Consider the following 25,529-nt stretch of genomic DNA (forward strand, 5'->3'; position numbering starts at 1 on the left):
GATGCAGGAAAAGCTTTTGACAAAATTCAACACCTATTTATGATAAAAAATCTCCAGAAAGTGGGCATAAAGGGATCGTGCTTCAACATAATAAAGGCCATATACAACAAACCCACAGAAAACATCATTCTCAATGGTGAAAAACTGAAAGCATTTCCTCTAAGATCAGGAACAAGACAAGGATGTTCACTCTCACCACTATTATTCAACATAGTATTGGAAGTCCTAGCCATGGCAATCAGAGAAGAAAAAGAAATAAAAGGAATACACTTTTGAAAAGAAGTAAAACTGTCAGTGTTCACAGAAGACATGATACTATACACAGAAAATCCTAAGGATGCCACCAGAAAACTACTAGAACTAATCAATGAATATGGTGAATTTGCAGGATACAAAATTAAAGAACAGAAATCTGTGGCATTCCTATACACTAACAATGAAAGATCAGAAAGATAAATTAAGGAAGCAATCCCATTTACCACTGTAAGCAAAAGAATAAAATACCTAGGAATAAGCCTACCTAAGGAAACAAAAGACCTGTATGCAGAAAACTATAAGACACTGATGAAAGAAATCAAAGATGACAAAAAGAGATGGAGAGATATATGATGTTCTTGCATTGGAAGAATGAATATTGTGAAAATGACTATACTACCCAAAGCAATCTACAGATTCAATGCAATCCTTATCAAATTACCAATGGCATTTTTCACAGAATTAGAATAAAAAATTTTACAATTTGTATGGAAACACAAAAGACCATGCATAGCTAAAGCAATCTTGAGAAAGAAAAATGGAGCTGGAGGAATCAGGCTCCTGGACTTTAGAATATACTACAAAGCTACAGTAATCAAGACAGTATGGTACTGGCACAAAAACAGAAATATAGATCAATGGAACAGGATAAGAAGTCCAGAGAAAGAACCATGCACATATGTTCAACTAATCTATAACAAAGGAGGCAAGAATATACAATGGAGAAAAGACAGTCTCTTCAATAAGTGGTGCTGGGAAAACTGGATGGCTACATGTAAACTAATGAAATTAGAACACTCCCTAACACCTTACGGAAAAATAAACTCAAAATGGATAAAAGACTTAAATGTAAGACCAGATACTATAAAACTCTTGAAGAAAAACACAGGCAGAACATTCTCTCACATAAATCACAGCAATATCTTTTTTGACCCACCTCCTAGAGTAATGAAAATAAAAACAAAAATAAAGAAATGGGACCTAGTTAAACTTAAAAGCTTTTGCACAGCAAAGGAAACCATAAACAAAATGAAAAGACAACACACAGAATGGGAGAAAATATTTGCAAACAAAGTGACCGACAAGGGATTAAGCTCCAAAATATAGAACCAGCTCATGCAGCTTAATATCAAAAAAAAAAAAAAACCCAACCCAATAAAAAAAATCAGCAAGAGATCTAAATAGACATTTCTTCAAAGAAGACATACAGATGGCCAAGAGGCACATGAAAAGATGCTCAACATCACCAATTATTAGAGAAAAGCAAATCAAAACTGCAATGAGGTAACACATCACACCAGTCAAAATGGCCATCATCAAAAAATCTACAAAGTATAAATGCTGGAGAGGGTGTGGAGAAAAGGGTACCCTCCTACACTGTTGGTGTGAATGTAAACTGGTACAACCATTATGGACAACAGTATGGTGGTTCCTTAAAAAACTGAATATGAGCTACCATATGATGCAGCAATCCCACTCCAGGGCATATATCTGGAGAAAAGTATAATTCGAAAATATACATGCACCCCCAATGCTCATTAAAGCACTATTTACATCAGCCAAGACATGGAAGCAACCTAAATATCTGTTGACAGATGAATGGATAAAGATGTGGTATATATATATAATACATATATATTATATATATATATACACACACACCATATATATATATATACACACACCATATATATATAATGGTATTTTATATATATATATGAATATTACTCAGCTATAAAAAAGAACGAAATAATGCTATTTGCAGCAACATGGATGGACCTAGAGATTGTTATACTGAGTGAAGTAAGTCAGACAGAGAAAGAGAAATATTGTATGATATCACTTATATGCGGAATCTAAAAAAATGATACAAATGAACTTATTCACAAAACAGAAACAGACTCACAGATCTCAAAATCAAACTTATGGTTACCAAAGGGGAAATACAGGGAGAAGTGATAAATTAGGAGATTGGGGTTAATGTATACACATATATACTAGTATATATAAAAATAGACAACTAATAAGGACCTACTGTATGGCCCAGGGAACTCTACTCAATATTCTGTAATAACATATACGGAAAAGAATATGAAAAAGAATGGATATATATATACATACATACATATATATGTATATATATAATTGATTCACTTTGCTGTACACCTGAAACTAACACAGCATTGTAAATCAGCTATACTCCAATAAAAATAAAAAAAAAAAACAAAAAACAAAACAGAGAGTACTACAAAAACAACGAAAAAACATGTAAGAAAATGGCAATATGTACGTACCTAACAATAATCACTCTAAATGTCAATGTACTAAATGCTCCAATCAAAAGACATAGGGTGGCTGATTGGATAGAAAAACAAGACCCAATTATATGCTGCCTGCTAAAGATACACACAGACTAGGGCTTCCCTGGTGGCTCAGTGGTTGAGAGTTCGCCTGCCGATGCAGGGGACACGGGTTTGTGCCCTGGTCCGGGAAGATCCCACATGCCTCAGAGCAGCTGGGCCCGTGAGCCATGGCCGCTGAGCCTGTGTGTCCGGAGCCTGTGCTCCGCAACGGGAGAGGCCACAACAGTGAGAGGCCCGTGTACCGCAAAAAAAAAAGATACACACAGACTAAAATTGAGGTGATGAAAAAAGATATTTCCTGCAAATGGAAATGCCAAGAAAGGTGGGGTAGCCAGAGTCAAAGTCTATAACAAAAAGACAAAGAAGGGCATTATATAATGATAAAGGGACTTTACATATAATCTTTAATATATTTTGAGTCGATTTTTGTATGTGGTGTGAAATAAGGTCCCAGTTTTTTTCTTATGCCTGTGGATATCCAGTTTCAGTAAAACTATTTGAAGAGACTATCCTTTCCCAGTCGTGTATTCTAGGCACCCTTGTCATAGATAAGTTGATTGTGTCTCAATTATGTATTATTAATAAATGCATGGATTTATTTCTGGGCTTTGTATTCTCTTCCATTGGACTGTATATTTGTTTTTATGCCAGTAGCATACTATTTTGATTACAGTAATTTTTGTAATATATTTGAAATCTGGAAGCATGATGTCCTCAGCTTTTTTTTCTTGCTCAAGATTGCTTTGGCTATTCAGGCCTTTGGTGGTTCCATACAAATTTTATGATTTTTTTCCATTTCTATAAAGAACACCAGTGGGATTTTGGTAGGGACTGAATTGCATCTGTCCATCACTTTGGGTAGTAGGGATATTTTAACAACACTCAAGCTTCTGATGCACTAGCACTGGATATGTTTCCATTTATCTATGTCTAATTTCTTTTATCATTGTACTACAATTTTTTGCATCTGTGTTCAGATAGTTTTCTCTGCTTATGGTATCTTTAGCTATAGTTTTCTCTGCTTATGGTATCTTTAGCTTTGCTATCAGACTGATGCTGGGCTCACAAAATGAGTTTGGAAGTATTCTCTTTTCTTTGATTTTTTTTTTTAATCTATAGTTTTCTCTGCTTATAGTTTTCTATAAGCCTATAGTTTTCTCTGCTTATGGTATCTTTAGCTTTGCTATCAGACTGATGCTGAGCTCATAAAATGAGTTTGGAAGTATTCTCTTTTCTTTGATTTTTTTTTTGTTTTAATCTGGGACAGTCATAGTCTAACCAAGTTTATTTTTTTAACATCTTTATTGGAGTATAACTGCTTTACAATGGTGTGTTAGTTTCTGCTTTATAACAAAGTGAATCAGTTATACATATACATATGTTCCCATATCTCTTCCCTCTTGCATCTCCCTCCCTCCCACCCTCCCTATCCCACCCCTCTAGGTGGTCACAAAGCACTGAGCTGATCTCCCTGTGCTATGCGGCTGCTTCCCACTAGCTATCTACCTTACATTTGGTAGTGTATAATGTCCATGCCACTCTCTCACCTTGTCACAGCTTACCCTTCCCCCTCCCCATATCCTCAAGTCCATTCTCTAGTAGGTCTGTGTCTTTATTCCTGTCTTACCCCTAGGTTCTTCATGACCTTTTTTTTTTTTCTCTTAGATTCCATATATATGTTTTAGCATACGGTATTTGTTTTTCTCTTTCTGACTTAACTTCACTCTGTATGACAGACTCTAGGTCCATCCACCTCACTACAAATAACTCAATTTCGTTTCTTTTTAGGGCTGAGTAATATTCCATTGTAAAGTATGAGATTAGAACACTCCCTAACACCATACACAAAAATAAGCTCAAAATGGATTAAAGACCTAAATGTAAGGCCAGAAACTATCAAACTCTTAGAGGAAAACATAGGCAGAACACTCTATGACATAAATCACAGCAAGATCCTTTTTGACCCACCTCCTAGAGAAATGGAAATAAAATCAAAAATAAACAAATGGGACCTAATGAAACTGCAAAGCTTTTGCACAGCAAAGGAAACCATAAACAAGACCAAAAGACAACCCTCAGAATGGGGGGAAATATTTGCAAATGAAGCAACTGACAAAGGATTAATCTCCAAAATTTACAAGCGGCTCATGCAGCTCAATAACAAAAAAACAAACAACCCAATCCAAAAATGGGCAGAAGACCTAAATAGACATTCTCCAAAGAAGATATACAGATTGCCAACAAACACATGAAAGAATGCTCAACATCATTAATCATTAGAGAAATACAAATCAAAACTACAATGAGATATCATCTCACACCAGTCAGAATGGCCATCATCAAAAAATCTACAAACAATAAATGCTGGAGAGGGTGTGGAGAAAAGGGAACACTGTTGGTGGGAATGTAAATTTTCTTTGATTTTTAAGGAGTTTTTAGTAGGATTGTTACCAATTCTTATTAAATGCTTCAAAGAATTCACCCATGAAGCCATCTGTTCCCAGTATTTTCTCTTTTGGGAGGTTTTTTTTTTGGTGGAGACTTGCTTCAATCTCCTTATTTGTTGTTGGACATTTTAGACTTTATATATATTTTTCTTGACTCAGTTTTGGTAGGTTATATGTATCTCAGAATTTGTCCATTTCTTCTAGGTTATAAAATTTGTTGGCATATTTTTGTTCATTAGTCCCTATGGTTATCTTTATTCTTGAGTCATCCTGTATAATGTTTCCTCTTTCATTTCTGATTTTACTTGTCATAAATTTGAGTGGTCTATCTTTTTTAGTCTAGCTAAGCTTTTATCAATTTTGTTTATTTTTTCAAAAATCCAACCTTTCATTTTGTTGATTTTTTTTTATTATTCTTCATTTGATTTATTTCTGTTCTTATCTTCATTATTTCCTCCTTTCTCTAACTTTGGTCTTAGTTTGTTCTTTTTCTAGTGCTTTAAAGTATAAATTTAGGTTGTTTACATAAGATCTTTCTTTTGTTTTAATGTATGCATTTATAATAAAAACTTCCCTCAGTACTGCTTTTACAGTATCTCGTTATTGTTGGTATGTCCTATTTTGTTCTCATTTGTCTTAAGATTTTTAAAAAATTCCTTATGATTTCCTCTCTGATCAAACTGTTGTTCAAGAGTTTGTTGTTTAGTTTGCACATATCTGTAGATTTTCTCTTTTCTTTTTTTTTTCTGTTACTGTATTCTTGTTTTATTTCAATGTGGTTAAAAAAGATACTTGGCACGATTTCTCTCTTCTAAAATTTGTCAGGACTTGTTTTGTGACCAAACAGGTCATATCCTTCCAGAGATTATTCCATGTGGACTTGGAAAGAATGTGTATTCTTCTGTTGTTGAGTGGAAAGTTTTGTACATATCTATTAGGTTCATTTAGTTTACAGTGTTGTTCAAGTCTGCTTTTTCTTTATTAAAATTCTGTCTGGACATTCTATCCAATATTGAAAATGGAGTATTAAAATCTCCTACTATTATTGTATTGCTCTCAATTTCTTCTAATCAGACCTGTGAATATTGGGTTTATATATTTAGGAGTTCTAATGGTGGGTGTTTATATGTTTATAATCCATTTTCCTGTTGATTTGACACTTTTATTATTATATAACAACCTTCTTTGTTGCAAGAAACAGTTTAGACAAAAAGTCAATTTTTTCTGACAGCCCCTCCTGCTGTCTTTTGGCTTTTATTTGCATGAATATCATTTTCCGTATGTTCATGTTTAGCCCATCTGTGTCTTTAATTCTAAAATAAGCCTTATATAGACAGCAAATTATTAAGTCTTGTTTTTTTAACCATTCAGGTGTTCTATTCCTTTTGATAGGTGAGTGTAGTCCATTTAAATTTAAATTAATCATTATAAATGAGCACTTACTATTGATATTTTGTTAACTAGCTTACTCTGCAATTGCTTTTTCAATGTCTTTCTACCTTTCATTGTTATTTGATTGTTTTGTAATTTTTTACTTTCTTTTTATCTTTTGTGTATGTTGTAGGTATCCCCCTAGCTTAATTGATGTATAGTTAACAATTAAAACTTTGTATGTATAGTGTATACAATGAGATGATTTGATATACATATACATTTATCACAATAGGGTTAATTAACACATCTATCACCTCACATATTACCTTTTCTTTGTATGTGTGCTTGGAATGCTGTAAATCTACTCTCTTAGCAAATTTCAAGCATACAGTATAGTATTATTAACTATATCACCAAGCTGTACATCCCCAGAATTATTCATATTATAAATGAAACCTTACACCTTTGGACCAGCATCTCCCCATTTCCCTCACCTTCATGTCCTTGTAACTACCATTCCACCCTTTCTTTCTTTTCTTTCTTTTCTTTCTTTCTTTCTTTCTTTCTTTCTTTCTTTCTTTCTTTCTTTCCTTTCTTTCTTTTTCTTTCTTTCTTTCTTTCTTTCCTTTCTTTCCTTTCTTTCTTTCTTTCTTTCTTCTTTCTCTTTCTCTCTTTCTTTCTTCTTTCTCTCTTTCTTTCTCCCTTCCTTCCTTCCTTCCTTTCTCCCTTCCTTTTCTTCCTTCCTTCTCTTTGTTTCTATGAATTCAATCTTTTCTTTCCCTTTCTTTCTCTCTCTCTCTCTTTCCCCCCTTCCTTCCTTCCTTCCTTCTTTCTTTCTTTCTTATTTCACTTAGCATAATGTCCTCTATGTTCGTCCATGTTGTATCAAATGGCAGGACTTCTTTTCTTTCTTGTGGCTGAGTAATATTCCATTTTACATATATAGATCACATCTTTATTTATCCTTTTATTTATTTATTTATTTGCTGACCCCTAAGTTGTTTCCAAAGCTTGGATACTGTGAATAATGCTAAAATGAACATGGGACTGCAGATATGTCTTTGAGATATTGATTTTATTTCTGTTGGATACATACCTAGGAATGAGATTGCTGGGTCATGTGAAAGTTCTATTAATTTTTTTGAGGAAATTCCACACTGATTTCCATAGAGTTGTAACAAATTAAATTCCAACCGAAGTGTACAAGGATTCCCTTTTCTCCACATCCTTGCCAACACTTATATATATATATATATACTTTTTTTTTTTTTTTGCGGTACGCGGCCCTCTCAGTGTTGTGGCCTCTCCTGTCACGGAGCACAGGCTCTGGACACGCAGGCTCAGCGGCCATGGCTCATGGGCCCAGCTGCTCTGAGGCATGTGGGATCTTCCTGGACTGGGGCACGAACTCGCGTCCCCTGCATCACCAGGCAGACTCTCAACCACTGCGCCACCAGGGAAGCCCAACACTTATATTTTTTGATAAAAGACATTCTAAAAGGTGTGAGGTAATAACTCATTGTGGTTTTGATTTGTATTTCCCTGAAGATTAGTAATTGTTTTACTATCTACTCATGTATTTGTTGGCCATTTGCGTGTATTCTTCAGAAAAATGTCCACTCAGATCCTTTGCTCATTTTTAAATCAGATTATTTGATTTTTCTGCTACTGAGTTGTAAAAGTCCTTTTTTAAAAATATTACCCTCTTATTAGATATATGGTTTTCAATTCCATAGTTTACCTTTTCATTTGTTGATTTGCTGAACAGAAATTTTAGTTTAATACAGTCCCACTTAAATTTTGTTTTTGTTACTTGTGCTTTTGGTGACATATCAAAAAATATAATTGCCCAAACCAATGTCAAGAAACTAGTTCCCCAAGTTTTCTTTTATGACATTTATGGTTTCAGGGCTTATATTTAAGTCTCTAATTCATTTAGAGTTAATTTTTGTTGGTGTTTTCATATAGGGGTCCAATTTCATTCTTATTTGTACATATCCAGTTTTCCCAGCACCATTTACTAAAGACACCATCATTTCCCCATTGTGTATTTTTTTGTTTGTTTGTTTTTTGTTTTGTTTTTTACGGTACGCGGGCCTCTCACTGTTGTGGCCTCTCCCGTTGCTCCCATTGCGGAGCACAGGCTCCGGACGCGCAGGCTCAGTGGCCATGGCTCACAAGCCCAGCCGCTCCGCGGCATGTGGGATCTTCCCGGAATGGGGCATGAACCCGTGTTCCCTGCATCGGCAGGCGGACTCTCAACCACTGCGCCACCAGGGAAGCCCCCATTGTGTATTTTTGATTGCCTTGTTAAATATTAGGTGACACATGGGCTTATTTCTGGGTTTCAATTCTATTCCATTGGCTATGTGTCTATTATTTATGCCAGAATCATACTATTTTGATTACTATTGCTCTCAAACTATAGTTTGAAATCAGGAAGTGTAATGCCTCCAGCTTTGTTGTTCTTTCTCAAGAAAAGGGGGTATTTTGTGTTTCCATATGAATTTTAGGATTATTTATTTTACTTATGTAAAATATGCCATTGGGTTTTGTTGAATGGTTTGAGAAGGTTTGGCATTTATTTAAATCCTTGGTATAATTTACCAATAAGATCATCTGGTCCTGAGCTTTACTTCATTGGAAGATTTTAAATTTCTGATTCAATTTTATTTCTAATTTTATTCTGTTCAGATTTTCTATTGTTAAATGAGTTAGTATTGTTGAATTATAAGTTGCTAGGAACTTATCCATTTCTTCTAGGTTATCCAATTTGTTGGCATATGATAGTTCATAGTTGTCTTTTATGATCCTTGGCATTGCTGTGGCATCAATTGTAATGTCTCATCTTTCATTTCTGATTTAACTTATATGAGTTTTATCTCTTTTTTTCCCTTAATCTAGCTTTAGGTTTGTTCATTTTGTTTATCTTTTTGCAAAAGCAGGTATGTTGTGATCTTTTCTGTTGTATTTTCTGGCCTCTATTTCATATATTTCTGTTCTGATCTTTGTTATTTCCTTCTTTCTGCTAACTTCATGCTTAGTTTGTTCTTTTTCTTTGAGTAAAAAATTGGCTTGTTTTTTGCAGATCTTCCTTTTTTCTTAATGTATGATTTTATCACTATAAATTCTCCTCATAGGACTGCTTTTGTTGTGCTTAAATTTTCATTTCCTTTAGAATTTATTTTTATTTCTCCCTGATATCTATTTTGACCCATTGTTGAGAAATGTTTTGTTTCCACATACTGTCAGTTTTCTACTTTTCTTCCTGTTACTGATTGTTTAGTTTCATACAATTGTGGTCCAAAAAATGTTTGGTATACTTTCAATCATCTTAAGGTTTTTAAGGCTTGTTTTGTGACCTAGCATGTTATCTCTCCTGGAGAATGTTCTTTGTATGCTTAGGATGAATATATATTCTGCTGTTGAATGGAATGTTCTGATATGTCTGTTAGGTATATTTGTTTAAGTTTGGTTCCAGTCGAATTGCTCTTTATTGATTTTCTGGGTGAACGATCTACCCATTTTTGAAAGTAGAGTATTGAACTCCCCTACTATTATTATAGTGCTATTTCTCTGTTTAGATCTGTTAGAATTTGCTTAATGTACTTAGGTGCTCCCATGCTGGATACATATATATTTACAGTTGTTAAATCCTCTTGATTTGATCCCTCCTTGTCTCTTGTTTACAGTTTTGACTAAAAGTCTATTTTTCTGAAATAACTATTGCTATCCCTGCTCTTTTTTGATGTCCATTTGCATGGAATATTGTCTTTTCATTCACTTTAGCCTTTGGGTGTCCTAAATGCTGAAGTGAGTTTCAGTTTAGTTTTACCTCTAGGTAGTTTATAGTTGGATCTTCTGTTTGTTCTCCCTTTTTTTTTTAATGCACTCTCTATGCCTTTTGATTGGAGAATAGAATGCATTTACTTTTAATGTTATTATTGATAGGTAAGGACTTACTAATACAATCTCATTAACTGTTTTCTGGCCACTATATAGTAAATATTGTTCCTTGGTCTTTCTCTTGCACCCTTTCTTAGAGAATTCATGAGAATTCATGATTTTCTGTAGTGGTACACTTTGATTCCTTTATCTTTTGTGTATCTAAAATAGGTTTTGTTTTGTGGTTACCACAAGGCTTACACAAAATATCTTATAGGTTTAACAGTCTATTTGTAACTGACAACAAATTCACTTTGATTGCATACACACTTTACCCTTTCACTTTCCTCCCCACCTATTTTGTTTTTGATATCACAATTTACGTTATTTTGTATGTGTTGTATATTTTCATGGGTTCACATTACTAATTAATATCCTTTTCTTTCAGCTTGAAGAACTCCTTTCAGCATTTCTTGTAAGACAGATCTAGTACTAATGAATTCCTTCAGTTTTTATTCGTCTGGGAAAGTCTTTATATTCTGTTCATTGCTACAAGACTGCTTTTCCAGGCAAATAATTCTTCAGTTGCAGGTCTTTTTCTTTCAGTAATTTGAATATTTCATCCCTCTCTCTCCTGGTGTGCAGTGTTTCTGCAGTTTTATTAACCTGCTTATATCTTTATGGGGAATCCCTTTTGTTTGTGGAGGTTTTTCTCTCAGCTTCAAAAATTCTCTTTGCCTTTGATTTTAGACAGTTTTTTACAATGTGTCTTGTATATAGAATACCTCTTGTTTGAATCTGTTTGGGGACTTATGAAATGCATGATCTTGAATGTCCATGTCTTCCCAGCCATTATTTCTTTAGATAAACATTCTGCTCTTTCTCCCATTCTTCTCCTGGGACACCCATAATCTCTACAATGTTTCTCTTGATGGTCTCCAATCATTCCTGTAGGCTTTCTTCACTCTGACAGGATACTTTCAAATGAGTTTTTTTTTCTGCTTGATAGTTTGTGGTTGATGCTCTCCATTGTATTTATCACTTCATTCATTGTATTCTTCACTTTCAGAATTACTGTTTTTTTTTTTATGTTTTCTATCTCGCTGTTAAACTTCTTGTTTTGTTCAATTATTGTTTATCTGACTTCTTTGAATTGCCTGTGTTTTCTTGCATCTCAGTGAAGTTCTTTAAAGTAACTATATTGAAGCATCTATCAGATAAATTGTACATATCCATTATTTGAGGTCAGTTAACAGAAAACTAATATGCTCCTTTGTCTGTATTGTAGTCCTTTGATTTTTTTGTTTCTTGAAGTCGCCTGTTGCTGTCTTCACACTTAAAGAAGCAATTGCTTCCTCCAGTCTTTACAGACTGACCGGGGAGGAAAATACATTCTGTCACACTGCTACAGGCTTTTCCAGACCTTTTTTAAGGACACACCAGTTCCACACATCTTGATCCCTGTGGGAGAGAATTTTGAAGATTGTATGCTTCCCTCTATCTGGCAAAGCCAGTCTGTGTGCTGACAGCTTCCTGGTTGCTTTCCCTGGGGCAATGACAAATGCTCATGTTTGTGTATTTTCTCACAATCCCACAGGGTCAGGCTGGCTTCTAGATGTCTCACTAGTCATCTGCAAAAGTTTGCATCGCCACCTTGGGGACATACACAGGGAGCTGGCCATGGGGCAGGGGGATGTGGATGTGTTGAGGGTGCCCATGGGTGAGAAGGATTCACAAACTAGGTGTCTGCAATGGTTACAGGGTGGGCTTCCTTTTTTTTTAAATGCCCAGAGTGTCAATTTTATTTGTCAGTGCAGTAGGGGGCTAAGGCATGACATGTTGCTTCTAAGAGTTAGAGAGCCAGCAGTGGAGGGGAGAAGCAAGCCCTCTTGGGCTCTGGGCCCCGAGGCTGCCTTCTTGTCTGGGGGCTGGGCCTCAGACCTGAGCCCCAGAAGACCCAAAGCTTTGTTGAAGAGGTTGATGGGAGTGGAGCCATCGGTGATGAGGGTTGATTTTAGGCCCAGGCTCTGGAGCAGTTTTACCTGCATCTCCAGTCCTGCCACAGCGAGGTCCCTGATGATGCTGGGCCCCAGGCCCTCTGTCATCTTCTTGAACTTCTTCACCTCTACCTCAGCCAGCTGGTGGTGTCTACAAAATGGTCAGTAGGATCCTTGTCTCTTGATGAATTCTAGCCCTGGATGCTGTACTCCTGGCCTCTCCCCACCCCTCAGTCATGCAGATTACCCCATTATTCCGGACGGGGTGAAAGAGAAGTGGGCCTTTTGATCAGTATTGCAAGTTGAGGAAGCTGGCCCTTACTCACATGCTCTTGTTTTCCCCCACAGGTGAAATCCTGTGCTGAGGGGGTCTCTCTGGGCACTAAGCTGTGCTACTTTAGGGGAGAGGTGACACAGGTAAAGTGAAACTGTTCCTCTAACCTTCTTTGATGCATTCAGTCTTGAATCTCTGTGCTCCAACAGTGTGCTATAATTTCTCTGCTAGACTCCTAGAATCCCACAAAGATATTCTTATCGATTCATGATTGTCAAAGTTTGTATCAGGAGAGACAGTAAAACTCCTATTCGGCCACCTTGCTGACATCTCTCTGTTATTATAGGTTTCTTCTTTGTGTTTTTTTTTTTCCCCTGTATTCTTGACTGATGTCTATCAATTTATTTTGTTATATACTTATCAAGAAGTCTGTACATACACTCACACACACTTGTAAAAAATAAAACTAAATAAGTCCTTTGGCAAAACAAGAAAAAGTTGATAAAAACACTTTGCAGTGGATAATATAGCGGAGTCTTAGAAAATTATAAATATACTGGGATCTTGGACCAGTTTACTCACTGACACGGATGCATCTGGGAGGAGGAGACCAGCCATTCTCTGTACAGGTCATTGTGTTCTGGTTATTCTGAAGACTGTAGCCATCATAGCAGTGAACTCTCACAGTTTTACCTTGTAACACTTTTTCTTCGTAATATGGGTAATGTCCATTGGGCAAGTAATTGAAAATACATTGTCCTAAGGATCATAAAGACAAGAGAAAAGAAAAAAAATAACATATATTTGGTAAAATAGCACATTAAAAATTAACTTTATGGTATTTACCTGACAATGCATTAGTATTCAAAAAGAACAAATAACTTAATGAAAATGAAAGCTACTACCAAGTGTTTGTTAAAAAAGAAAAAAAAATCAATATACCATGTTATTTATCTTTAGTTTTTATAATTACAATATGTGTAAATGATGCAGATATTCTTATAAAGTCTCTATATTTCTCATGTGATTTCCATGGAGAGCTCCTCATAAAAAGAAGGCTTATTTGGGTCTTTTTGCTCACAGAACTTGACCCTTGGCCTTATTTTTGTCGTGTAAGACTTAATTGTACTCACTTATGTACTATTGTTTCTCCACTCTTTGGAAGATTTATACACATAAAATGAAGAGGTTTACTTACTGAGGCACGGTACTTCTGGAGACCATCCATTTCGTGTGCATGTAAGGTAAGGCCGGCGATCTTGTGGCACAAAATACTGATCACAGTCAAAGCGGATCCAATGACCTAACCTTACTGGAAAGTATCCCCTATGTTCATAAATGCTTCCATGTTTTATTACTGGAAAATCGCAAGGTTTAACTTGGAATAAAAAAAAAAACGGTATGAATAATGTTTTACCTTAGTAAGCAATCAAATTAGAGATCAGATGTTTCATCTATGAATTATATTCCTATTAGCTTAATTACCCTCATTGCATTAGAGTTTCTAGGAAAAGAAAAGTTATAGAAAACTCAGATGACTGAGGTATGTAAGGAGGTCCTTGCTAATGAAGATCAAGTTATGTCTTGTGGGTCATATTACATAAAATTTATATGTGAGCTCTCTTGGTAGAAAACTATACAGAGCTATTGATTTAATTATCCTTAAGTACATAAGTCCTAGCCTTGGTTGACTAAATTAGCATCTTAATCGAGAGATGAAAGTACAAATTTTATCATGCAGCTCATCTGTCTTCTTTTTCTTTCTCTTTCATTCTCATCAAAAATCAGGATCCTGGCTTTTATTCTCAGACCAAGTCAATGTAGGAAAACAGTTTTTATTTTTAGATTAACACTCATTAGTTTACTTTTCTATTTATTGGAAATGTGTGATAAGTGTAGAGAAGCACAACAGTTGATCCATTGATCCATTGATCACATTACACAGAAAAAAAACATTCTTACTTAACTCTCAAACTAGACATTAAGGCATATTTTCCCTTCTTTATCTAATTAGAGAAATGAACAATGAATGAATAATTCTTAATATCCAAATGGTTACGATTAAGGGAAACACTTGAATGCTTATTTCTAATTTTAATTGGAGAATGATGTTTTTTCACTGTTTCTTATAAATATTTTAAATGAGGTATAATATAATTACATTTATTGTTATTCTTATATATTGAGTGATTTTCACATGTATTCTTAAGTGTTATGTTGTTTATAACAGTTTTATATATAATATTTTTCAGAAAAATTTACCCTTTTTATTGGATGGTTTGGAGATAATCTAATACTTTTAATACTACACTAGTATTTATTTTACATCATGAAATATGATATTAAAAGAACACATATGCAACACATTAAAGAAATGTACAACATGCACACACAATATTCATTACCATTTATATCTTCCTTAAGATCAATGATCCGTTTTCTTTTTTGTATGATTACAGAAATCTCTCAAGCTGTTTTTACAGACTTGCTATGTGAATTAAAAACTTTGAATCTTTGCATATCCTAATGTCTTTCTTTACAAAGACTTGTGAATAATACCTTCTCTTGGTATAGATTCTTGTCCTATAGTCTGTATCTCTCATCATTGATAGATTTCCCCCACTTTTGTGAAGCTTCCCACTCTTTTAAGATTGAAATGCTTATTTACTCTCATTCTTTTTAAGTAACAGACTAGTTTTTTTCACACTACTTTTTGGAGATTCAGAAGATTTTCCCCTCATCCATGTATTTTACAAATTCCATCATGTTATGTCAAGATATGTATATTTAACAATAATTCTACATTGGGCAAGCTTGGGTCTTTGTATTTGCAAGAACCAAATCTTAAAGAACTCAATTAACTTTGCCATTAAATTGTAGAGCAGAGATTTGAATCCTGATGATCTGATTTCAGAACTAGTATGTTTATCCACTTCATTATGTTTCTTCATACAATAGGAATACAGTTAAATAATCCATTGAGATTCGTTTCCAAAAGGTACACACAGAGGGCATAATTGAAAGTAAGTATTATTACTATCACTGGCCCGAGCCCTGTTCCTATTCTTGTCTTTCATTCGGTCACATGTGAATGTGTTTGTATCTCTCTAACCAGATCATTTCCTGAAGCACGTGTACTATTCCACTGTGCTCAGATCAGCACTAACATTGGCAGGACTTACAACAGCCTCACTACCCTCTCACACTTCTACCAACACGAGCTCTGGTCTCATGAGCAGCTTTGGCTGTGCCATCACAGTGTTGGCTCAGACTGATCTCAAAACTGATTAAAATATTCACTTTTTTAATATTAATTTAATTTAATATTTAATATTCACTTTTAATATTTAAAAGTGTTTCTAGTCTTTCTGTACTTGTGCAGCTGACTCTTATGGCCCAAACCCAGGATCTTACAGTTATCACTGTTAAATTTCATGTTATTAGATCCAACCTCACACATGGGAGTCTTTCTGAGTGATGAATCTGTCCTAATGCAGATTCTCTTTCAGCACCCCGGTATCATTCCAGCGGTGAACTTGTACTGCATCTCCTCTACACCATTAAACTAGAGGAATGGAGCAGGCCTGAGAACACAGTCCTGAATCTGATAATCAGATAGGCTTATTTAATGAAATTATGAATATCTGATAAACCATCTAATTGGTCAATTTCCCCATCTTGTCCGCAAGAACTTCGGAAGTTCCCTTGTGGGATAAACTTGTTGAGGTACAGTCAGGCTCATCTGCCATATTCATAAACCAAACTTTAACATGATTAAATATTTCTCTTATATTTCTTATGCACATTGAAATCTGTTTCATACTGATAATAGCTTCCTTTTTAAGGGACTCATACTTTGAAAAATCATTTTGGACTTATGCCTGGAATTAATATTGAGGTCACTGATCTATTATTTGTATCATTACATTTTTCTTTCATGCAAGATCGAGTTTAACTGTAGTGCATCTTTACAATAAACTGTGATGTATAAAGAAAAAGAATATGATTGTAGAGACAGAAAACACTTGAAAAAAGGTAAAGGAAGCATCCCTAGAAATAAAATACTCTGTTCAGTTGAGTGACATTTTTCTAAATGTGATAGTTTTAGAAAATTCCACAATGTCTTGTACATTCCTCCCTCCCAAAATTAGAGCCTAATTCCCCACACTTGAATGTGCTGGACTTAGTGACTCACTTCTAAAGAATACATATGGCTGAAGTGACGGTGACAGTGTGTGACCAGGTCATAAATGGTATGGAAACTTCCTGCTCTCTCTGGGATCACTAGCTCTGGGGAAAGATAGCTTCCTCTCAAGCAATCTGTGGAGATGCCCATGTGGTAAGGTATTGAGGCTTCCCGCCCAAAGCCAGGTGAGAGAGCCTAGGAAGCAAATGAGCCATCAGGTGACTTGCAGCCCAGGCCAGCACCCCGACTGCAACCCAAGAAGTGTGATTCAGAGCTAGCCAACTAAGCCACTTCCTAATTCCTGACCCATAGGAGCTCTAAGAATATAAAGGTGTGTTGTTTTAAGCCCATATGTTTTGGGAGAATATTTTTACACAGCACTAGATAACTAATATACTAGGTGTTAGGTGATGTAAGTCTTACTCAATGTTTTAGTTCAGATATTAGAATTATATTCGAGAATTATATATTCATACACACAGACATATATTTAACTTTGAGTAGCAAAAAATTTAAAGAGTTTTTAGTTTACAAAAATGTTTTTATTCCTCCTTAGAACTGTCTACTTTGAAAAGCGAAGAATGCCTCTAAAACCTCTACTTTGCAAACAAAGTAGGGCAAATACTTGGATTTATTCTGTCCCCATTTTTGTGTGTTTAAGAGATAGAAACTTCAGAATTAAGAAGTAGGTCAAGATGTGAGTGAAACTTACAGGAACATCTTGGAGCAGGTGACCAGCCCTGGCTGGTGCATGTTGCAACATTTCCCTGGATCGCAGGAGCAAAGCCACTTTTACACTCATAAGTGATTTTATATTCACCTCTGTATTTGGCTAATTGAGGTGTGTAAATACCATTTGGAATATAAGGAGGATCACATGTTATTTCTGAAAAGAAAAAAGATATGTGTACAATATAGAAATAACTATCCATTAAGAATAATCAAGCATATAAAAATATAAAAGTGGATGTTATTTGTTCTTAGTACAGCACAAAATGTCATTAAAATGAGCACAGCCTCATACCCTTCCTGCTGTATCACTCATATGTCCCTCCATTGTATTTCTCATCTAATGTATTTGTGCCCCCTGGATTCTTGAATCCTCTTTCTCCAAAGCCAACACATGCTTCATGATATTCCATACCTGGCAATGGATTCTTGGTATATCACTTCAGCTATTCTTTCTACTTTCTGCAAGTTCCTCAGCTTCTGTCATTCTCACAAGTACTATTTACAAATATTCTGAGTCTCCTCCCTCCAGACGCTTGGTTGGCTAGTATACCCCTGCCCCTTTGAAGTAGACATAAACACATGGCTTGCATAGGACAACGAAATGAATATGGAAGTAATATGTTTTCCTTTAGGGAGGAACAGTCATTGTGACTGTAACAGTCATTGTGTGAATTTTTGTGTTCTCTTCCCCACAGCTGCAGTGATTAAAGGAAGAACATAGAGGGCTTCCCTGGTGGCGCAGTGGTCGAGAGTCCGCCTGCCTATGCAGGGGACACGGGTTCGTGCCCCGGTCCGGGCAGATCCCACATGCCGCGGAGCAGCTGGGCCCGTGAGCCATGGCCGCTGAGCCTGTGCGTCCGGAGCCTGTGCTCCCAACAGGAGAGGCCACAATAGTGAGAGGCCCGCGTACCGCAAAAAAAAAAAAGAAAAAAAAAAAGTATGCCTTGGCAATCAAAAGTTTAATGTCGCAGACACTTACACTACACTAAGGTATTCTATTCCTCCTCCCATTTATTCTTCAACCTGTTTCCATCTGGCTTCTCACACCACCATTGTGCTGACATTGCTCTGACAGAAGTCACCAATATCCTCCAATTTCCAAATTCAAAAATCTTTGTATTCCACATATTACAGTGTCTGGTGTATATTATTAGCTAAACTCTGTAATATTTGACACTGCTGATCACCGACTTCTTGAAGTTCCCCAGTGCATTACCTTTGTATGTCCTACTTCTCCTTACCTTTGTCTGAACAACACGATTTAATTTTGTTTAGTTTACTTATAGTTACTCCTCTTCTTCCACCACTCCACTTAATTCTTAGGCCCAGCCTACTTTTCCAATCGCATCCCCTACCACTTTCCTACTTATTTTCTGTGCTACTACCACACTAGCCTTCGGTCTGGTTTTCACACATGCCAAGCTTATGCCTATCATTTGCACTTTCTGCTCCTTGTGTCTTGAACGATTCTCCTCTAAATCTTCGTAGCGATGCTTATCACCACGCCAGAAACATCTTCCCTGAAGACCCTGTAAGTGTTGTATGAATGAAGAGAGATGCCTTGTACTTGGATCTACATGAGTATTTGTCCTTGATTTTGTTGTTTTCCTCATCATATTCTCTGTGTAATTCAAGACTTGTCCATGACAAAAAGCTTCCCTGTTATGCTAATAAATTCTTCAGTCTATATATCCAGTTGCAGCTCACATTGGACAGGTCCATATGTAAAACTCAAAAGCATACTCAGCTTATCATATATCAAACTAAATCATCATCCTTCTTTCAGTATATGCTTTTCTTCCTGTATATAACATTGGAATTTGTGACACAAGAACCTCATGACAGAAGCCTGGAAATTTACCCCTATATTCCTTCCTCCACATCACTTCAAAATTCAGTCAAACACCATATTCTATAAAGTTGGTATTATTGCTTATATATCTCCTCCCTTTCATAAGACACCTCCACTGTGTATGGTCAGCTCTTAGAGGTAGTACAGTAGTCTCCTAATTGGTCTTAAATTTATATTCCATTCTGCCAGATAAGCTTCAGTATGCCTCTGTTGCTAACATGATAATATATTTATTAGCAACAATTATATTAGAAATAATAGAAATTACATGTGATCACCTAAACACAAGTTTTATGTGAAACAGATCTTCACTAATTAACACTAACTTCAAAGGAACCTTGAATGTGTTCATTTATTCTTTTCTGTTTTTTCTCTTTCACTTCATTCTGCTATATCTATCATATTTTCATATACGCAGTGAAGTCCAGTTTACATGTCTTAGTTTTGCTTGTTTTCTTTTTTTTGCGGTACGTGGGCCTCTCACTGTTGTGACCTCTCCTGTTGCGGAGCACAGGCTCCGGACGCGCAGGCTCAGTGGTCATGGCTCACGGGCCCAGCCGCTCCGCGGCATGTGGGATCCTCCCGGACCGGGGCACGAACCCGTGTCCCCTGCATCGGCAGGCAGACTCTCAACCACTGCGCCACCAGGGAAGCCCCATGTCTTAGTTTTTACTTCATGCTACAGCTGAACTTAGTACCAAAGTTTGAACTCAAAAGTCACAATACATAAATAAACGTGTTTCACTAAGATACCTACTAAATAATATTGGGAGATTTTGTTAAATTAATTAAGAGTATAAGAACTTCTAGGGATCTCCATTAAAATAATCATGATCTCCATTAAAATAAATAATGTTATTAAAACATTGCCAGGGCAATGTTTAAGAGAAGTTAGCCTAGGTAGGTGCTTCTATTAAAATAATAATAATAATAATATTTGAGACTGTCTGAATATGTAAGGCCAAATTTTTTCTACTTTTAGAAGCAACCATTAAGCACTTGAAATAAGAATAATTAATTCAAGGTTAACACTCTGTTGTGAATCGTAAAAAATCCAGTCTGTACAGGGAACAGAGAGATTTGCATCAAAGGTGGCTTTTATTTAACAGGTCTTGGTACTTTTATTTATTCCTGTGAGTGACTTATTGTCAGAGACTATCCCTTATTGGATACAGAGACCAAAGTTTGGACAAATCACCCTCAAATAAAACCCCTGACACGTACAAATCATAGACCAGATAGAAGACAATTTAAGTGTTTTATCCTAGACTATTTTATTTAAATTTACTTTTATGACTTAATTCCAAATTTCTTGTAGAGTTCTACAAAATAAGATATGTAGATCTGGAATTTATCATTATCAGCAGGTAGATCCTTCCAATGTACCATGAAAATAGGGAGAGGTATTTGTGTCATTAGCTGAGGTAAGAGAGTGGAGTTTCTTTTAATAAAAGACTTCTCTATATCTAGTTCATGTAAACTGCATTTTAATAAAATGAAGCATCTTTAAGAGACAGAGCATGCTTATCTAATTTGGGGTGAACCACTCTTTACTTATATTGATCTTTAGCAAATTATCTTGTAAAAGAGAGAGTACCAATCCTAATCCTGGTATCTCTCTCGCTAAAGAAAGCAGGACCTTAAAGCATACAGTCTTGAATTTTTAGGTTATGACTTGTGACTGGGAAAATGAACTTTTAAAAGGAAAATGTCTTATAAATGTGGATTCTTTAATGTGTGTGTGTAAAGGAGTCTAGTTTTAAGAGAAGTAAGCCTAGAAATTGTAGTAACACTGTGGGGAAAAAAAGAGATTTCCCACTACTAAAACGGATCTGTTCTAAGGAGGAGTTTTAAGTAGGTAGGTAAGTGACCAAGAAAAAGGAATAATTCAATAACTTCTACGTCATGTTATCCTGAGTCCTATGTCCAAGTAAAATTGAATTCCTGAAGCTTTACTTTGAATTCATCGAAACCTGGAATTCATTGAAACTTTATTCTAATGTTTATCCTCAATACAGGACAAGAGTCCTGATATAAAATAAGTGGTTTTTAAGCTCTATTTTGGTGATTGGATGGATAGAAGAGGGGCTCTGGAAGTAGCATATATGGCAGAGTTTGACACCAGAGAACTTGTGCATCCACCTTCTTTGCTCAGGAGCCACGAATGCCATGGAGATAAACAGCTGGACTCCACACAGCATCAGCCTCACACAGATCTCATATGGTTGTGTAACCGAGCAGGACCCTGTGGGGCCTTCCTGGGACAGACCCCTCCCCCATATCCTCTGCTGTAGTTCCTCTCTGAACTTCCTAGATAATAGTATCTGATGCACATTTCCTGAGTTGTTTTCCACATTTGAAAACCCCACCAAATGGAAGATGTTAACTACTTGATGACCATGAGCATGTAGTCCCCATGCCTGGAGCCTGAGGACTGATGATGTTAACCTCTGTGACACTGCCCTGTTACCTCACCATCAACCAATCAGATAACTGATTGGTTATAATCAGCAATTCTCCTGATTGATCAGCAGGAGCTGATCACATACCCTGAGACACCTCTCCCTCACCCGGCCTTTAAAAATGCTTTGCTAAAACCCATCGAGGAAGCTGGGCTTTTTGAGCACTAGCTGCCCTGGACCCCTTGCTGGGTGCCTTACAATAAATGCTGCACTTCCCTTCACCACAGCCTGGTGTCAGTAGATTAGCTCTACTGTGTGCAGGGGAGCAGACCCAAGTTTTGGTTCGGTAACAGTTATCGCTGTCTTGTGTTCATTAACTTCTTTCTAAATATTTTCTTAACAATGCTTGAAAGTGAAGGTCATTCAGGAGGATGTATTTTCCAAGGAGCTGCTTGTGGGCTCAACTAAATTTTTTTAAGAATAAAATCAGCTCAAAAGCTATCTGTAGTTTTTGTAAAAGAGGATCACCAAAGCAAGGTTTATATATGTTATTACGAATAGCATGATTTAAAGTTCAGAGGGCTCTTAAGAGGTGAAGATCACAGTGTGGCAATACCTGTAAAAGTCACCCTCTTAGGAAGTCACTTGTCTCGGATGTCATGTGTGACGATACTGTTACTTGTTTTACTCGGTGAAGCAGCCCTCATCAAAAGCTAACTCCTTCCTTTTCACAAGTGTTTGCAAGTAACTCAACACTGTTATTACCATGCTATAGCTGTATCTGCCTGCTCTTCTTATGACTTCTTACATTCCTCAACTATTTATTGATATATTTTTCTCTTCTAAGCCATGATAGTTGAAACTATCCCTTTCTAAATGAGGTAGGCTAAGCAGAAAACAAAAAAGCAGACATAATTTCTGGTGGGCAAAGAGCACAGTTGAAATGAACTCTTTGAGTCTGGGTAACATCCTTCCCTTACGAAGCCTGAAAGAGGAGCTGTTTTCAGCGCCATCACCACAGTTGATTCATATGAAGCCTGTGCTTAATGAAATCTCCAGTTTCTTCTACTTAATTCCATTATCCATGGAGGATTACCTCATCTGGTATTAATAGAATTTACTTTTTAAAGTGAAATGTTGGGCTTTATGAGAGGACTCTAATTATTTGAGAAGTATATATACCTGGGGATTGGAAAACCTGTTACAGTCCTGGCTCTGCTCTAGATTTGCTTTGTGACCATAGACCAAAGATTGAATGAGCTATTGAACTTTTCTGGTCCTGTTTATGTGTATCTTCAGAGTGAGAGAATCACACCAATTGATCTCAAAACAGGCCTTGCACACATAAAATGTTATGTCTCTGTAATAGTTGATTCCTATAAACATTAACACTCCATTGTGAGAAAAAATAAACTGCTTAACCAGAAGGAGTATATGAATTAAAACAACTGGTAAAAATATACAGCAAAAGATATAGAAGAGAAACATAGCATTACCTTTACATGAAGGAACTGGGGTCCATCCAAATTCAGTGCATACGGCATCTCCTCTTTCCCCATATCCGAAACCTCTTGCACATTTATATTGAACTCGTTCATTTGTCTTATAAATTTCCTTCTGAGATATAGGATAACCATTTAAAATGGTTGGTTGTTTGCAGGAAATTTCTAAAGAAAAGGGATTAAATTCCAACAGGTTTGTTATATATTAAAGGACTGTGTCCCAAACATAATTATATAAAGATACAACTCTTGTTTCCATTAGGTAAATCAGACAACTAAACAAAAGTCCTGTTTTGACTTGAATGCTTGGTGAATAATTTATCGGTTGTTCTTAACATTCATTTTTGAAGTAAGTAAAAATTCTGATTTAAATCATGTTGCTAATTTATTTAGTTTGGGGACAAATTAGTCCTCTTGAAATAAATAGTGGCCAGTAACATTCATCAACTGTATATATAAAATTGAATACAGAAATAGGTTTAGGGCTTCCCTGGTGGCGCAGTGGTTGAGAGTCCGCCTTCCGATGCAGGGGACACGGGTGCGTGCCCCGGTCTGGGAAGATCCCACGTGCCGCGGAGCGGCTGGGCCCGTGGGCCATGGCTGCTGAGCCTGCGCATCCGGAGCCTGTGCTCCGCAATGGGAGAGACCACAGCAGTGAGAGGCCCGTGTACCGCAAAAAAAAAAAAAAAAAGAAAAAATGAAATAGGTTTAATGTGATATGTATTTTCACTGAGTGACCTGTAAAAATTACATATTTTTTTAGTTATTGATAATAGAGTAATTATTGACAAAACAGTTTGTCAAAGAAATTAATATATCTCATTGTTATTACATCTCCAAAAAGCAACTGATCAGCTTGTGTGGTTTTGCTATCCATCCAAGTTTTCCATCCAAAAAAAAAAATAAAGAGCTGGCCATCATCTTTCACACTATCGTCACTCCAAAATTTTTCTCTGGGACTCCAGCAACAGTGATTAATTTCCCAGATCTTATTCTCCCTTCATCTTAATCTTTTTTTCCTGTTTGTAACTTAATGATCTTTTCTTCTTGTCACTTTATTGTTCCATTTAAAATGCTTCATTGATTCCCAATTCAGTCTGTATAAAAGCCTAATTCTTCAGCATGGTGTATGTAGCCCCGCAGAACCTTGGACTGCCAATCTTCACTCCATCACTAACTTCTTCCCTGCCTGCATTCTAAGTTAAGGCCCCTGAGAACAGTGGGAATAGGGGAGCTTCATGCTCAAAGAGGCCTCAAGGCCATTGTCCCTTCCTCTCCACTAACTACTTCTGACTGGTTTGCTTTTGCCCTCCTCAGCTTCATCTGAAAGATTCTCATTCTTCCTTTAAGACTTATCTTCTGCATCAGTCATTCCAGAAAGGTTTAACTAACCACAGAAATTTAATTGCAAGAAATAAGTCCCATCCATGAACCTCTAGAGTATACAGTAATTGCTACACTGAATATAAATACGTTTGCCATTATTAACTTGAAGAACTAGTTTTGTAAAAAAGACTTCCTAGGAAGAGGGACGCTTCTCTCTTCATCTCACTGTAGGAGAGAGTAGACTAAGAAAGTGTAAATAATTTGGGGATTTTAGATAATGTTAAAAAACAAATATGGCAGAAATTTCTGCCAAAGAAATACTGGTCAAACGAAGTATGGTACTTTTAAATAAATTGACCAAAATATATTATTACAAAAGCCAGAATCATCATATTGGCCATCAGGCACAGGTCAGTAGTATTGAAACTAAAGAAATGCTAACTTCTAGCTAACTATGGAACTTTTTTTTAAAGACAAAGATTTATTTAGTGGATTCAATTCAGTTCAGCAATATTTATGTTAAACTCCCAGTGCAAGTATAAAACAGGGGCACTTCCTAGAAGTGTTATTCAAAAACACAATGTTATCATGACACATCAATAGAAATAAATAATGATAGTTTTTCAAATAAAAAAACGACCTATTCTGGAGTTTTAATATTAAACTTGTAGCAGAAATGCTTAAGATTTTATGTTAGTCATAAGAGTCAATTACAATTTAATTATAGTTAAGAGCATGGACTTTAGTGTCAGATAACCTACGTTTAAATCTTAACCTCTACCATATATGCCATGATAATTTTGTACATGTGATTTAATTTCTTTGCACCATGAATTCCTCAATTATAAAATAATGGTGAAAACAGTACATGAATCACATAGTCATTTGGAAGGTAAAATAGATGACACGTGTAAAGAACTTAGATCACTTACTG

At 36.1% G+C, this 25,529-nt stretch overlaps 1 protein-coding gene across 1 annotated transcript in view; it reads right to left on the bottom strand.

Moving 5' to 3' along the window:
* The window catches only part of LOC309820764 (complement factor H-like), a 99,409-nt gene that overhangs the window by 52,908 nt on the left and 20,972 nt on the right, over positions 1–25,529 (bottom strand). Inside the window, exons 6-9 of the mRNA XM_082651713.1 lie at positions 23,264–23,434; positions 17,494–17,667; positions 13,794–13,973; positions 13,178–13,354 (exon numbers count right to left, since the gene is read on the bottom strand). Coding sequence (XP_082507839.1) covers positions 13,178–13,354; positions 13,794–13,973; positions 17,494–17,667; positions 23,264–23,434 — 702 coding nt within the window. The remainder of the gene's footprint in view (positions 1–13,177; positions 13,355–13,793; positions 13,974–17,493; positions 17,668–23,263; positions 23,435–25,529) is intronic.

This window comes from Grampus griseus, assembly GCF_964374135.1.
Source record: "Grampus griseus genome assembly, chromosome: 1".
Lineage (NCBI taxonomy): Eukaryota > Metazoa > Chordata > Mammalia > Artiodactyla > Delphinidae > Grampus > Grampus griseus.